This window comes from Frieseomelitta varia, unplaced genomic scaffold (genome assembly GCF_011392965.1).
Source record: "Frieseomelitta varia isolate USP_RPSP 00005682 unplaced genomic scaffold, Fvar_1.2 scaffold_215, whole genome shotgun sequence".
Lineage (NCBI taxonomy): Eukaryota > Metazoa > Arthropoda > Insecta > Hymenoptera > Apidae > Frieseomelitta > Frieseomelitta varia.
Window position 1 is genome coordinate 561,139 of NW_025109917.1, and position 15,049 is coordinate 576,187.

General features: G+C 38.2%; 1 protein-coding gene across 1 annotated transcript; it reads left to right on the forward strand.

The window, feature by feature from the left end:
* The first annotated feature begins 1,313 nt into the window (after positions 1-1,313).
* LOC122527317 (probable E3 ubiquitin ligase complex SCF subunit scon-2) lies at positions 1,314-2,801 on the forward strand. Its single transcript, XM_043651382.1, has 2 exons — positions 1,314-1,700; positions 2,781-2,801. The coding sequence occupies exons 1-2, from the start codon at positions 1,314-1,316 to the stop codon at positions 2,799-2,801; spliced, it is 408 nt and encodes a 135-aa protein (XP_043507317.1).
* Positions 2,802-15,049: the final 12,248 nt, after the last annotated feature.

The window sequence follows — 15,049 nt, forward strand, 5'->3', positions numbered from 1 at the left end:
TTGGGTTAGTGGTAAGGGTTGATTTGAAATAAATTATTTTAGTTTCACTTGCTCAGGCTCTACATTTCTAGTTGAATATCGTGCTGTTATGTATAGTGTAATATGAATTAAAGAATTCTAAATATTGTGTTTAATATTATAATAATATGTATATATATGTACAGGATGTTCGTAACTTGTGGGACCACTTCGGAAGCTGATATTACGCCTAAAAATAATGAAAAAATGTCGTATAAATATACGTCCTATCTGTCTTCGTTTATGAGATATAATGAATTTTCTGTTTTATTTATTTTTACAAAAGATACTCGAAATGACCACCTTGCCTTTGAAGACAAGCCTGCACGCGTCTTGTCATTCATCTGGTTACTCGCTCTAGCAGTCATGGTGTTTCTCGAATTTGTCGGAAGCCTTGCTCTATTCTATTTCGTAGTATTTCAGCAGATTTTAAATGTCCCCACAAATGAAAATCTAATGGATTCAAATCCGGAGAACGAGCAGGCCATGCAAATAGGACCTCCACGACCAATCCATTTATTTGCAAAGTGTTGATTTAAAAATTGCCTAGCTACTCGGCTAAAACGGCGGAGCTCCATCATGCGTAAACCGCATACGAATTCTAATATCGACTGGAACTTCCTCTAATATTTCGTGTAAACGCGTGCTCAAAAAATCAACGTACTTTGTGCCTGTTAGTTTCCCATCAAGAAAAAACGGTCCAATTAAAAATTTATTAATTATTCCTGTCCGTATGGTTAAACTAAATTGATGTTGATGTCTTGAATGCACAATAACATGTGGGTTTTCTTCATCCTAATTATGTTTATTATGAAAATTGAATATACCATACCTGGTAAAACTAGCTTACTAGAGTTTGCTATGTTTATAAAATTCATTACATCTCATAAACGAAGACAGATAGGACATATATTAGTATGACTTATTTTTCATTATTTTTAGGCGTAGAACCAGCTCTCGAAGTGGGTCTCACAAGTTACGAAACACACTGTATATATAATATAAAATACAAAATTTATATTGAATAAATATTTTATAAGATAATTGTATATAAATACATCTGTAAATAATTTGTTTATAAATATTACATACCAGCATTTCGAACTCTCGAAATGGATTTTAAACTTTTTGAACGACCAAAACCGGATCCAAAACTGGAACCGGATCCGGAACCGGAACCGGAACTGGACCTGGGATTACGATGGACTTCAGTCACTAATGACTCATCCTATGATATATAATACCCAGTTATTCCATTCCATCCTCAGTTTCAATCTTGCTCTAGTCCAAGCAACATGGAGTTCTTCAGATCGCTTCTTCGCGCCTTTGGACTGCTGGAACCGTCCAAGGTAGATTTTATTGTCGAGCTACCTCTGGAGGTTTCTCAGCTGATACTGCGCAAGTTAGACCCTGAGTCTCTGTTGTGTGCCGCGCAAGTCTCACAAAAGTGGATGACAATTTGCAGGTCGGACAAGATTCTCCGAGATACCGCGAACAATCACAAGTTGAGTATTAGGAGGAAAATGATGGGTAAGGTTTTCGGGCTGGACCTGGTTGCAGAAGAGGAGATGGAAATGGTACGAAGGAGGCATGTACAGAGAAATACACTGCCTCCGAAAGTACAGAAAACGGTGGTGTTTGCCAAGACGCGAGGACCTCGTGGTCTTCCCAAACACTCCAAGGTAATTCGCTCCTCAAACGCGAAACCAGTTAAATGTATGAGATTTTAGGTTAATAAAGATTATTTTTTGACATATTTGCACTTCAAATTCTTTTATTAGAAATAAATATAAATGATAAGTATTTGCAGCGCAAATAATTTTATTAATAATATATACAAATGATAAGTATTTGCAGTCCAAATACCTTTATTAATAATAAATGTAAATGATAAGTATTTGCAGTGCAAACACTTTTATTAATTATAAATATAAATGATAAGTATTTGCAGTGCAAATACTTTTATTAATTATAAATATAAATGACAAATTACGTTAATAGTAAGGATTGATTTGAAATAAATTATTTTAATTTCACTTGCTCAGGCTCTACATTTCTAGTTGAATATCGTGCTGTTATGTATAGTGTAATATGAATTAAAGAATTCGAAATATTGTATTTAATATTATAATATGTATATATATACAGGGTGTTCGTAACTTGTGGGACTCACTTCGGAAGCTGATAGTACGCCTAAAAATAATGAAAAAATGTCATATAAATATACGTCCTATCTGTCTTCATTTATGAGATATAATGAATTTTCTGTTTTAATTACTTTTACAAAAGATGCTCGAAACGACCACCTTGCATTTAAAGACAAGCCTGCACGCGTTTTGTCATTCATCTGGTTACTCTATCAGTCATCGTGTTTCTCGAATTTGTCGGAAGCCTTGCTCTATTTCTAATATCGACTGGAAGTCTAATATCGACTGGAACTTCCTCTAATATTTCGTGTAAACGCCTGCTCAAAAAATCAACGTACTTTGTGCCTGTTAGTTTCCCATCAAGAAAAAAAGATTCAATTAAAAATTTATCAATTATTCCTGCCCGTACGTTTAAACTAAACTGGTGCTGATGTCTTGAATGCACAATAACATGTGGGTTTCCTTCATCCCAATTATGATTATTATGAAAATTGAATATACCATCACTGGTGAAACTAGCTTACTAGAGTTTACTCTATTTATAAAATTCATTATATCTCATAAACGAAGACAGATGGGACATATATTTATATGACCTTTTTTCATTATTTTTAGGCATACAATCAGCTGCCGTAGTGGGTCCCACAAGTTACGAAACACCCTGTATATATTAAACGACTGCAAATGAAAATACCAGTAAAACTCGCAAACGATACGTGTTTAATGACGAGTGTATTGCTTATTATTGCATTCGACGTTCAACTCTCGGAATATCGGCTAACTTTAACTTTCGTCCAAGAGCTAATTTCCAAATGTTTTAATCGACGATTCGAGCGGAGAACGAGGTTGGTTTATTAATTTCGAAACTGCCTACCTGAGGCTGCGCCAGGAGAATATTATGTATTTGGATTGGGGTGGACGAAGACTCGTCCGAGACGCAGAACTGGTCCTGCACGACAGCTGAGAGCCATCAAAGAGATCCCGACTCGATGATGGTCGCCCCTTTATATCCAGATCAGATTCGCGATATCGCAGGGACAATTTCTAATTAATTGTCCCGCGTCCTCGCCTCGACACGATCGCCGACAATACCGCGCCGCTGTTTATATGATAATTTATTTCAATGTCGCGCGCAATGTTCTCCGTACGAACCGCTTGCGGTGTTTAAAATATCCAAGGCGAGCAGAAAACAGACAACCGAAACAACGAGACAGAATCGACAGTGGCGACGATGCAAGTACAAGTGTGCCACGCGTCGAGCGGAAACAAAATTATCGATCGATCAGGCCGAATTCTTTCTACACGCGGGACAGCATAACAGAGATTGTCAGGCGACAGAATCGTTGACGTCGTTATTCCGGCGAACGACTCTCTTACGGTGTGCGTTGCCGCGGTGAATTTTCGAACGAGCAACGTGGCCGAGGCACGCGAAGAATTCGAGCGGATCGACCGTCGAACCGTGTCCGACTCGAAAAATTTGTTGCCCGGCCCGCTCTCGCGGATCAATCAAAGAATTGTCAGCGATCTGGCTTTCCACGGTTCTCGCTTACCGAGAACCGTGGAAAGCCAGCGCGCTATCGAAGCTCAATTTCGTACAAGAATCCGAGTCGAAGAGTGAAAATGGAAAGTCTCGAAACAACTATTAAAATTCTAAACATCGAAACAAATGCGCGAAAATGGCGACAAACAATTCGTACAAAAAATTAATTCGTTAATCAAGATCCGAGCGAAAATAAAAGTTTCAAAGCAATGATAAAATTCTGAATCGAAGTACGTAAGTGACGACGAGGAATTCGTAGAAAATTCGCGTTGATCCACAGATTTCGATCCAAGTCTGAGAATGAGAATGAAAGTTTCGAAACAATTATGAAATTCTGAACGTAATTCGAAATAAGTGCAGGAAATAGGCGACGAACGGCAACATCTCGCAATTGCAAGAAAATGATCTTGCAATTAACTCGAACAACTGATTTATTCAACTGTTCCTGCCACAATTGCGGAATCGGTGTCAGACGTTACTCGCATGCATTTTTCATCGCGATTTCTCGAGGTCACCGTCGAGCAACTGTGCTCGCGCTCGGCATTGAAACGATCCGGTATTGAAATCGTCCTAGATCGTGGCTCGCGTATTGCCTCGAAGGCTGAACCGACTTCCATCAGCTTCTTGACACCCGGTGACTCTACCTTTTCTCCTTTTTTCTTTTCTCTTCCCTTTCGCGCCGCTCGATCGCGCTCTTCTTTGTCCTCCGTTGGCAAACAGGTCTCACTCGCTATCGATTCCATCTCGCCGTACTTCCGGGAGCCTTCTCTTCCTCTAAAATGGACGAGAGATCACTCGCATCGTTCACTCTCCTCGCGTACGTGTACAATTCCTCCTCAATACACGAATGGCTATTGTCGTTTCGATTATTTTCGAAATTAGAGACAGACCGTCGACGGTGATGGATCAGATTTTTCAGCAATTGACAAGTTAAATTGTTGACACCAGAAGTGGTGGAAATTTGTAATTTCTGGTCGAAATTTTACAGCTGCAAAACAGCTATGTTTTTTAGAGATTTAAATGTAAATAAAAATTTTAATGTGTAAATAAAAATTTGTGCGGTCTGTTGTACATGTTATAAGATTCTACTGCTTTTTTTTTTTGCTTTAGTGTCTCTAATTGAAATTTTAGGCTTTTAGTCATCGGTAGTTTTGGTGTTAATTAAAGTTTCCTTTCGTAATATTCTATAACATAATTTTGCTCTGAAGATCAAGGGAAAAAAGTTCTAATCATACATTTTTATTAGAGACGAGTTATTCGACGAATTGCTTTACTATGTACATGATTATCAACTGAGTGAAAGAGAGCAAATTTTATTTTAAGATAAAATAAAAAGTGAATTATGTGAAATACCTATGTTATTTCAGTTTATCATCTTCAGTGTTATTATTCGAGAATACGAGAAATATAACAATTTATATTGAAGTACCAATAATTTCACATAAGAAACAACCTCGCAGTTTCTTTATTTCAACCATCGCGAGAGATAATACGAGTGAGATTCGCAAATTACTTCATTACTTCAAATTTTACGTTTCAGATACAAAATAGTAATTTTTAATATTAGTTCATCAAAGACGAAATGAAAAACGAAATAAAATGACATGTTATTCGAAATAACACCTAGGACTTTTCAGTGCATGTAATCGACAAAGGAAAAAGATATATATATGTATGTATGTATATAGATTCAGAAAGAGTTTGACTGCACTTATTTTTGCATGCTGTCATGCTTTTATTCGTGCGTTGTTCAACTAAGGTCAACTTACATAAAAGTGTTAATCGCATCTCTTGAAACGAAATCAAATGAAACAAAATTAACAGTTCAAGTTTCGAGAGTTTCAAAATTATTGCAGTTTTAAAGTCCCGTACTTCTAAAATCTTTCTAAAGATACTCGAACGAGAGACCGGTCGACGAGGAGTCGGATGGAAGAGAAGAAGAAGAAGAAGAAGAAGCGGAAGGTGGGCGCAAAAATGACGCTGAATCGTTGAGAGAAAGAGAGAGAGAGAGAGGGGGGAACGCATCGTTCGGAATTGCAAATTGTCGACCAGATGGACGAGCGTTTGGTCGAAGGGTGAAATTCCACGATCAGTCGGCCGGCCAATGGAATGATATTTGGGTTACGTAAGCAACACCACGAAGAAGAGAAGAGAAAAGAAGAGAAAGGAAGGAAGGAAGGAAGGAAGGAAGAACGAGGAGTGAAAAACGTAGGAGCGAAAGAAAGGAGGTGAAGGAAGAAGAAGGAAGTGGCGGCGTCAGAAGACCGGCCGCAGAAGGACTCCTTTATACACTTATACGTTCTAACTGTCCTTCGTGACAAACCGCGGACGCGTTCCTTTTGCAGCCATTCATTGAATTGTAGATTCGTATGGACAGATGGACACGTCCGTCGACAAACTTGCAGTACTTACGACTGGCAAAAAGCCACCGAGGCCCTGGAAATCTTGCGATCGTTTATATATCCCGTCGACAGATCCCGGGAGACTTCCGTTTCGATTCCTTTGGCATCGTTTCTGATCGCCCTCGGCTCGACTCGACTCGACTCGATTCGCGGCTCGATCCGATCAGCACGCGACCGACCGGCCATCCGATTTCTTCGTACGAGTGTCGTCCGCGAGTGGATCGAGGAACGTTCCTTCCTTTTTCAGTCATTTTTAGAGAAAGTGATTTTTAAAGAATTTTTCGTTTTCTTTCATGTAAGAATCATTTCTCGAACGAAAGTAAATTTTTGGTTAACTTCACATTAAGAGCTATGAGAGTGTGAGAGGGTGGAAAATTTTACGATATATATATATTTCAATATATTAATTTGTATATCAAATTATTACAAAAAATAATATTTTAATATATTTTTATATATATTAGTATGTTTTAATATATTAATTTGTATATTAAATTATCTTAAAAAAAAGTATTAAGCCATATTTTATAACCTAAATCTAATTGTTAAGGAGATATTTTACGAAAACTGCATAGAGCATTAGAACCATTTACTTGCAATATATTTTTATATATATTAGTATACCTTAATATATTAATTTGTAACATTAAATTATCACAAAAAAAAGTATTAAGCCATATTTTATAACCTAACCTAAATCTAATTGTTAAGGAGATATTTTACGAAAACTGCATAGAACATTAGAACCATTTACTTGCAATATATTTTTATATATATTAGTATGTTTTAATATATTAATTTGTATATTAAATTATCACAAAAAAAATATTAAGCCATATTTTATAATCTAACCTAAATCTAATTGTTAAGGAGATATTTTACAAAAACTGCATAGAGCATTAGAACTATTATTTACTTGCAATATACTTATAATAATATAACTACATATATATATAATGTTAATATCAATAATATCAACAATATTATATATATACACGCACACATACAATATAATATTAAATATTGCAATATAACAGATTGCCTTACTGTTTAGAGGAACGAACAATATAGAAGCAACTGTGTTGAAACAGATAGGTTTCTCGGTAGCGGTGCGAGCCGAGCCGTAAATCATTCTTGATAGAAGCTCGCGATTTAGGCGGATTAGAGACAGCTCGTCGCTGGTAATTGTGTTTAAATATACACTGGCGCGCACGGGAGGGATAAGGAAGAATTCAAATTCAGACGAGGACGCGCAGGGTTAATTGTGATTTGTGGCTTTAGATTGTTGCGGACAGACATCACGCGGACATTTTCTTGGACATGGCGGACGAATAAATAAAGATGTCCACGTCGTGTGATTTGCGCACGGCACGTCGCGAGGAATCATCCGCGAGAGATCACCGCGCTGGCCTCACCCTCTCGATTAATCGGCCTTGTTTTCAAAGAACGAAACGCTCTGGCGACATCGAGATCATCGCGAAATTCTGACTGGTCAGTCTTTCGTACTCGCGTTCGGGGAAACACGCGAGACTCGAAAATAGAGATCGACGATCACCTGTTCGAGCGATTTCGTTCGCTGACGAGAGTTCATTATTATATCGTTTCAGGACGATTAATCGAGTCGTTCGGAAAAATTCACAAATTAAAAAACACTTTGTCCCTCTTACTGAAGATCCACTGACGGAAGAGAGAAAGAAAAAAAAAAAAGTTCGGAAATTAGTGACGCTGCCGCTCCGGCAAAACTCACGCGTAACGTATTTAACTCAAATTGACTGTCCGCTGAAACAGTGAAAAGTGAGACGTTCGGCGAGAATAAATTACCGAAGTCAAAAACGCTTTCCGTTTAATTAACGTCATTTAATGAGAGATAGCTATCCATGCGGACGATCGTCCCGCGTCGAAAAAACGAACAGGTGACCGGGCCGACCGTTGGATCCGACATTCGAAAGGGATAGTGGTAATTAATCGACGTAATTTTTGCCTAGCTGAGAAGCTACAGAATCGAACAGACAACTTACTACCTTATTACCCAAGTAACTGTTGGTTTTTGAGGCAATTCAGCGAAGAGGAGGTGAATCAAATTGTCATCGAAATCTTTGTATGCTTCGCGAATACTACTGTACCTTATGTATTATTTACGATAATATGAAAATGTTCACGTAACAGAGAGTATAACTGTATCAGTGACAATGAAAAATTGTCGATAATTCGATTTGCCGATGTAACTTTGTAAAGAATTGTACAATCATTCATCTGGTCCCATTTTAAAGATTCTATATATCTTTGTTGATCGATTAGCTTGTTTCTTGTTTTCTTTTTCTTTTGGAGATGCGTAGGTAAAAAAAAATTAAGAAATTTTTGAAGATTGAAGTTTCCCCTTCGCAACAGACCTTTGAAACTTATTGCATGATTTTCTTTCGTTATTTTATTGAACGTATTTGATTAAACGACAATAAATTCGAAAAATTCCGACATTTCAAGTTCGATAAAATGGTTGAAAACAAAATCGTGCAATAAATTTCAAGAGGTCTCTGTAGAGACTTTGATCGTGAAAAAAAATTGTTCGATGTCTTCACGCATGTTCGAACTTTGATCCTCACTTTCCTTACCCGCGGGTCATCTTCGAAAAAGAATCGAACCGAAGACAGTCAGAGTAGAAAGATTTTACGAAGAATTTTCTATTGTTTCTTGGCTGTTTGCCTCGTGTTCCGCAAGTCGCAAACCAATTTGCAGAAACGACGATAATTACGGGATAGTTTCACGAGGACTATGCCCGTATGCCCGACGTTGTCGAATTAAAACCACTTATCGACCGACCGACGTAAAAAGAGAAACACGCCCGTATGAAGGCGCATGGCAATGCATTCTTAAGGATTATCTCGGACGTTTATAGTTTCGTAACTTTACATTATGGTAATTGAAACGGCGGAAGTAAATCTATCCGTCGTCGAATCTTGGCAATTAAGTGGTTCGCGAGAAAGAGAGAGAGAGAGAGAGAGAGAGATAGAGCTTGAAGGAAACTCGTTTAATGGCTGCTAATTTGTCCAGGTTTCAAGGTAAAAAAACTTCATCCTTCACCTTCGAAAGAATCCTCCAAGTCTCAGATTTCTAGTCACAATTTCACCAAAGCTTCGCTAGTCTTTTTGCGAAAAAAGTCGATGGTATAAATAAAATTCACATTGAAGATCGATCGTCAAATAAGAATGCTACCTGTGGACTATAAATGACACTCGGAAGTACAGACGAAGGCATTCTCTCTCTGGGGGCAAGAAGTTTTTTTTTTTTTTTTGAAATTACGACGTTACCAATATATCTTTAAAAATCAAGGCAACACTTTCCAAACGTGCAATCAAGCCTCTTACGCTGAACTGACGTCCCACGCAGAATAATTTTGGATCGAGAATATTTGTCCCAAAATTGCAATATTTTCTCAGTTTTAGTCAAGTATATTTATAGTCAAATATATTTAAGTGTAACCCAGGCAAAACAAATGATAAGTTTGTTACTTCTTAATAATTTCTATCCGGTGATATCACACCGATGTGAGTTCAAAAGAAAAAGAAAGCAACGAATTATTGCATACGGTTCGGTCGCTCGTTATGGTCCGCGCAACCAGTTGCCAGCGCAAAGGGTTAAACACTCAACATCACAGAAAAATCAAGTTCACAACCATTTAATATACAATGTATAATGTGTATGTTCTTTACACTTATATGATATATATAAAATACAGAATATACAATATATACATATATAATACACAATATATAATATATACGTAAATAATATATAATTGTATATTATAGATATATATATTATATATATTAAATATATAAATTATAAATATATAAAAATATAAAAAAATAATATACAATATATAATATATAATACACAATATATGATATGTACATGTATAATATACACAATATATAGTATAGACATGTATGTTCTTTACATTTTTCTTTTTTCTCTCGGTCTACAAACTGAAAACTCGCTCTAATTTTCACGATTTTCGGCGAATGGAATCCCGGCGTGGTCTCGTTAACGATCGAAACAAGCGGGGCCGCGAAAAAAGCGTCGCGAGATCAGGGTGAGCCCGGCGCGGGGACCGGTTCCCGCGAAAAAATTCATACGTGACCCGGTCGGTGATCAGCGGTCGCGCGGTCGGGCCGATGGTCAGCCCGATGGCCCGGTGGATGGTCGGGTGCCAGGCAAAGAGAGACCGGTGGCCAATCCGTTGCTCGACGACGGTAAAAACCCAACCGGACAACCGGCGAGTAAAACCTGATCGACGATTCCCCAAAGGCCGGCGACGATCATTTCGAGCGGGCAACACGCTCCTGCGGATCGAACTCGAGCCGCGCCGGTGTCAGGATCGAGGTCCGATCGGGCCTTTCGCGAAACGCGCGACGCTCCTCTTTCGAGAGGAGACGTCGAAGACGACCATTGAGAAAAGAAGAGATCGCGCGATGGAAGATGATCTCGATTTTTGTAGTGAGAGTCTCTGGGTAAAGTGAAATGTGCGACACCAACTCGTTTCAAATTTACATCTTTGGTGTCCAAAGAGTTGATGCAATCAGAGTTTGCCACGTTGCATCAACAACGAAGTTTCGTTCGTCCTTGGACTTTTTGGAACAGTTCGTTTGTCGTTACGCAGGGAACATGTCCGACGGAATGTATGATAATGAACATATTAGTGGTTGAAGGTTTAATTCTCGAAGGTTGACTGATCCCTCGAACTCGCTGAAAGTTCATTTCAAAATACAAGAGAGACTGATGGTTCAGTGTTTCCACAGTGTTGGCAGATCAGTATCGACGAAGCGCCAAGAGTGTTACGACGTGCCAAGAGCGATATAAAAATAGAGGCGATAGAACGTGATATCCGGCTGGCTGGAAGCGAGGCAACGGTAGAAGCCGATTCTTCGATTTCAATTAATGGCTTTCGGTTAGCCGGAACGAGGGCGTGCCACCTCGAAGCGGGAAGAGTATACCCGAAGAAATTCCAATAACGACCCCAGGCCAATGGACCGAAGATGCGCGCCAAAGCTGTCCGCTCCGTTCGTGGAAGCTTCGATCTCGCGAGGATCTTTTCCAATTACGTTTACTCTCTCCGCGAGCCGCGTTAAACGTTGAAATACGCAGCGAGACGACGTCGTTCGCTCGATGCAGGCTCTCGATCTTTAATGCCGATTCCCCCCCGCTATCTTTTAGCTTATGCCAGATAAAAAATAATCGAAATCACCACGGGAGCCACGTCGGTTAACGTTTGCCCCGCGTATACACGAAGAAAGCGACTACGCATATTCACGTGAGAAAAAATCGGCATCGACACCACGTGTTACCTTCTTCTATCGTCCGTGAGAAATTGATAGGTAAAAAGACTGCAGGTGATTGTCTTTAACGAAATAGAATCGTCTTCTGTGACAGGTATTAGATTCTCGTTAGAGCGAAATAGTGATGCACAATGTTTTGTAGGTGTAAAGGATCGTGTATTAATGTCTATCGACTCTAAACTTTATTGTCAAGAAGAAAAAGGAAAAAATGGTAAAAAGAGAAATATAGATATAGGGAAATATAGATACTTGTTAGAATGGTGCTTCCTACGCATCATATTATAAATAATATATATTGACGTAATCTTAAAAAGTTAAAAAAGAAAATGGAAATACGGATATAGAGAGAAATAGAGAAATATAGATACTTGTTAGAATGGTGCTTCCTACGCATCATATTATAAATAATATAATTGACGTGATCTTAAAAAGTTAAAAAAAAAAAATGGTAAAAAGAGAAATATAGATATAGGGAAATATAGATACTTGTTAGAATGGTGCTTCCTACGCATCATATTATAAATAATATATATTGACGTAATCTTAAAAAGTTAAAAAAGAAAATGGAAATACGGATATAGAGAGAAATAGAGAAATATAGATACTTGTTAGAATGGTGCTTCCTACGCATCATATTATAAATAATATATATTGACGTGATCTTAAAAAGTTAAAAAAAAAAAATGGTAAAAAGAGAAATATAGATATAGGGAAATATAGATACTTGTTAGAATGGTGCTTCCTACGCATCATATTATAAATAATATATATTGACGTAATCTTAAAAAGTTAAAAAAAAAAAATGGTAAAAAGAGAAATATAGATATAGGGAAATATAGATACTTGTTAGAATGGGGCTTCCTACGCATCATATTATAAATAATATAATTGACGTAATCTTAAAAAGTTAAAAAAAAGAATGGAAATATAGATATAGAGAAATATAGATACTTGTTAGAATGGTGCTTCCTACGCATCATATTATAAATAATATAATTGACGTAATCTTAAAAAGTTAAAAAAAAAAAATGGTAAAAAGAGAAATTGCTTGCGAAGAGAATGGCACCTTCTATACTGTCTTCATAATCAAGTTAAACTTGATCACGCGAACAATATAATTGATCGTCTTAAAATGTTTTGCAAATAAAAATGGAACTGAACAAGCCACCGGGGATTCTGTAGACGCCAAGAAACAAATCTTCAAAATGGGCCACACTCTGCTCCGAGTTGATTATTAAAATGAAATGAAACCTCTTTGATTCAATTAAAACGAGACCTCTATAATTTAAATCAATGAAACCTCTATGACAAATTTAAAAATCCACAAACACGACACAATGCCTGCGCGATGAGATAATTAACAAAATTGAACGATACACTGTCAAATGACACCTTGATAAATGACCAAAAATAATGGATAGCGAATTTTTCTCGCTATCAGGCCGACTTTGATCGAAGAACCATTGAACTTGGAAAGTTGCATCGAGAGCCAGAGCTGCCAGTGACGAGAACAGCTACTTCCTATGCTTGGCTGCCTCGGAAAAATCTCGCCAATTGCCCGCTGGTCAAAGGGTTAAGTAGAGAGACGTAGCTTTCCGCGTGCCTGTCGAGAACTTCCGATACGCCGGCCAACGTTCAACCGCGCCGCGTCTTTTCAACGTTTCACGAAAACGCTGTCGCTTGCAAAACGATCAAGAACAAATTCAGCAGGACATCGAGGCTCGAGTGGTTCCAACCGGGAACGAATTACACGACCGAGCACAATTACAAAAATATCGATCGTCTAAGGCAACGAAAAGGAAAAGGCAAGCTGCGATCGATTAACGCAAAAATAAAAAAAAAAAAACGATCTGTGAGACACGTATTACCGTGGGGCTGAAAACACGAGCGGAAAACACTGGGAAATCGTGGGAGCTGAATTCTGATCTCACGGACCACCTATCGAGACGCAGTCGGTCGACGAGTCGCTCGAGCGTGGATTACGACGTGGATTTCGACTGGGAATACATACGTGGAGCTGTAACAGGGTGGAGCGCGAACGCGCGGCACTTTAATCGCGATTTAACAAGAGTTGCGTTTCTACGATTCCGGCGATTCCCGCGATTCCCCGCGTGGAATTCATTCGCAGTGGAAGGCTTGCTCGCGCCGCGCCACGCCCAGACAGCTCCGCCGTGCCCCCCCGGCATCCTGCAGCGTTAATTACGACTCCGTTAAAATTGTTTACCCGCCGGGCGCATAATTGACTTATTAATGCAGGACTAATTGAAACTGAACGCGGTTGCCAAGGGGGCTGCGCTTTGTATCACGCGTTTGTTTCACCGCGTGATCGTTTTTAATCGCGGACAGGGTCTCGATGGTTTCGATCGTTTTTTTCGCTTGCGATTTAATTCAAATTCAACTTCTGCTGAGTTTGTGAGACAAACACTGGTAGATACTAGCGCCGAGTCTGATGTATTTGGTTCGATGAGGTTTGACTGAAGTTCGAGGAAATGAGTGTAGAAATTGAGAAGTAAAAGAAGATACAATGAATTAATGATAAATGTAATTAATGATGAAATCATCATTTTTGAAAAAAAAACAAATTCTAAGCAATTGTCAAAATATAGTAGATACCTACTTCATGATTTAAAACGCCTAAACTGTTGATAGGAATATAGATATTAAATTGTATATATATATATTATACAGGTAATTAATTTAAAAATAAATACAATAAAAAAATATTTATATTCTTGTATTCCTGTTTTATTTGTGATGGTACGAATGTAGACTAAGATAGTGTAATATATCGTGTGTGTCGAATATTATATATATCGAGTAAGTAATTTAAAAGTATAATATTATTATACAATAATGAAAAATATTTATTTCTATAAAAAATATTATATATGTCGAGTAGGTAATTTAAAAGTATAAACATTACTATACAATAATGATAAATATTTATTTCTATAAATAATATTATATATATATATAGATTATTCAAAAGTATAATATTATTATACAATAAAAAGATATTTATTTCCAATTTGAAAATGTAATATTATTAAACAATGGTGCACACCAACGACGTCACGAAAGCTCCAACACTCGGATCACCGATCCCGAGAGGATTGAAACAGAACACGGAGACACGGGGAAACTCCGGCGATCGAAGGATGAAAGTAGGGAGAAAAGAGAAAGAAGAGTGGAAACCTGTCGGACGCGCAACGATTCGAGCCCGCGCGGTTTTCCCCGAGCGCGCGTGCGTTCCCTGCCGATTACGCAAGGGAGCTCTCGCTTGGTGGTGCCGCCATATAGGAACCGAGGAAACTAGTCCGTAGAAATTTATTCCGGCGAAGCGAGAACAACAAATTACAGGCTGTAATCGATCTTTGCTAATACGACGCGTCGGGAATGCCTCGGCGAGCTGCTCCATCGACCGCTCAGACAGACAGACACACACCGCTAAAACACCGCCGGCGTCGATTCACGCCAAGGTAAATCATTTCGTTGCGTTCGTCGTGCCACTTTTACAGGAGAGACGCTCGGATCATTCCTTTTTTTTTTTTTTTTTTTTTTTCCCTCCTTCTTTTTCTCAACTGGAAGATTCACCTCGTATTAATCGCT

Bases quoted from the DNA above. Each gene is read 5' to 3' on its own strand.
- LOC122527317 (XM_043651382.1), top strand. From the start codon at position 1,314: ATGGAGTTCTTCAGATCGCTTCTTCGCGCCTTTGGACTGCTGGAACCG. The intron at 1,701-2,780 runs GTAATTCGCTCC...CATTATTTTTAG, and splicing joins GTCTTCCCAAACACTCCAAG to GCATACAATCAGCTGCCGTA.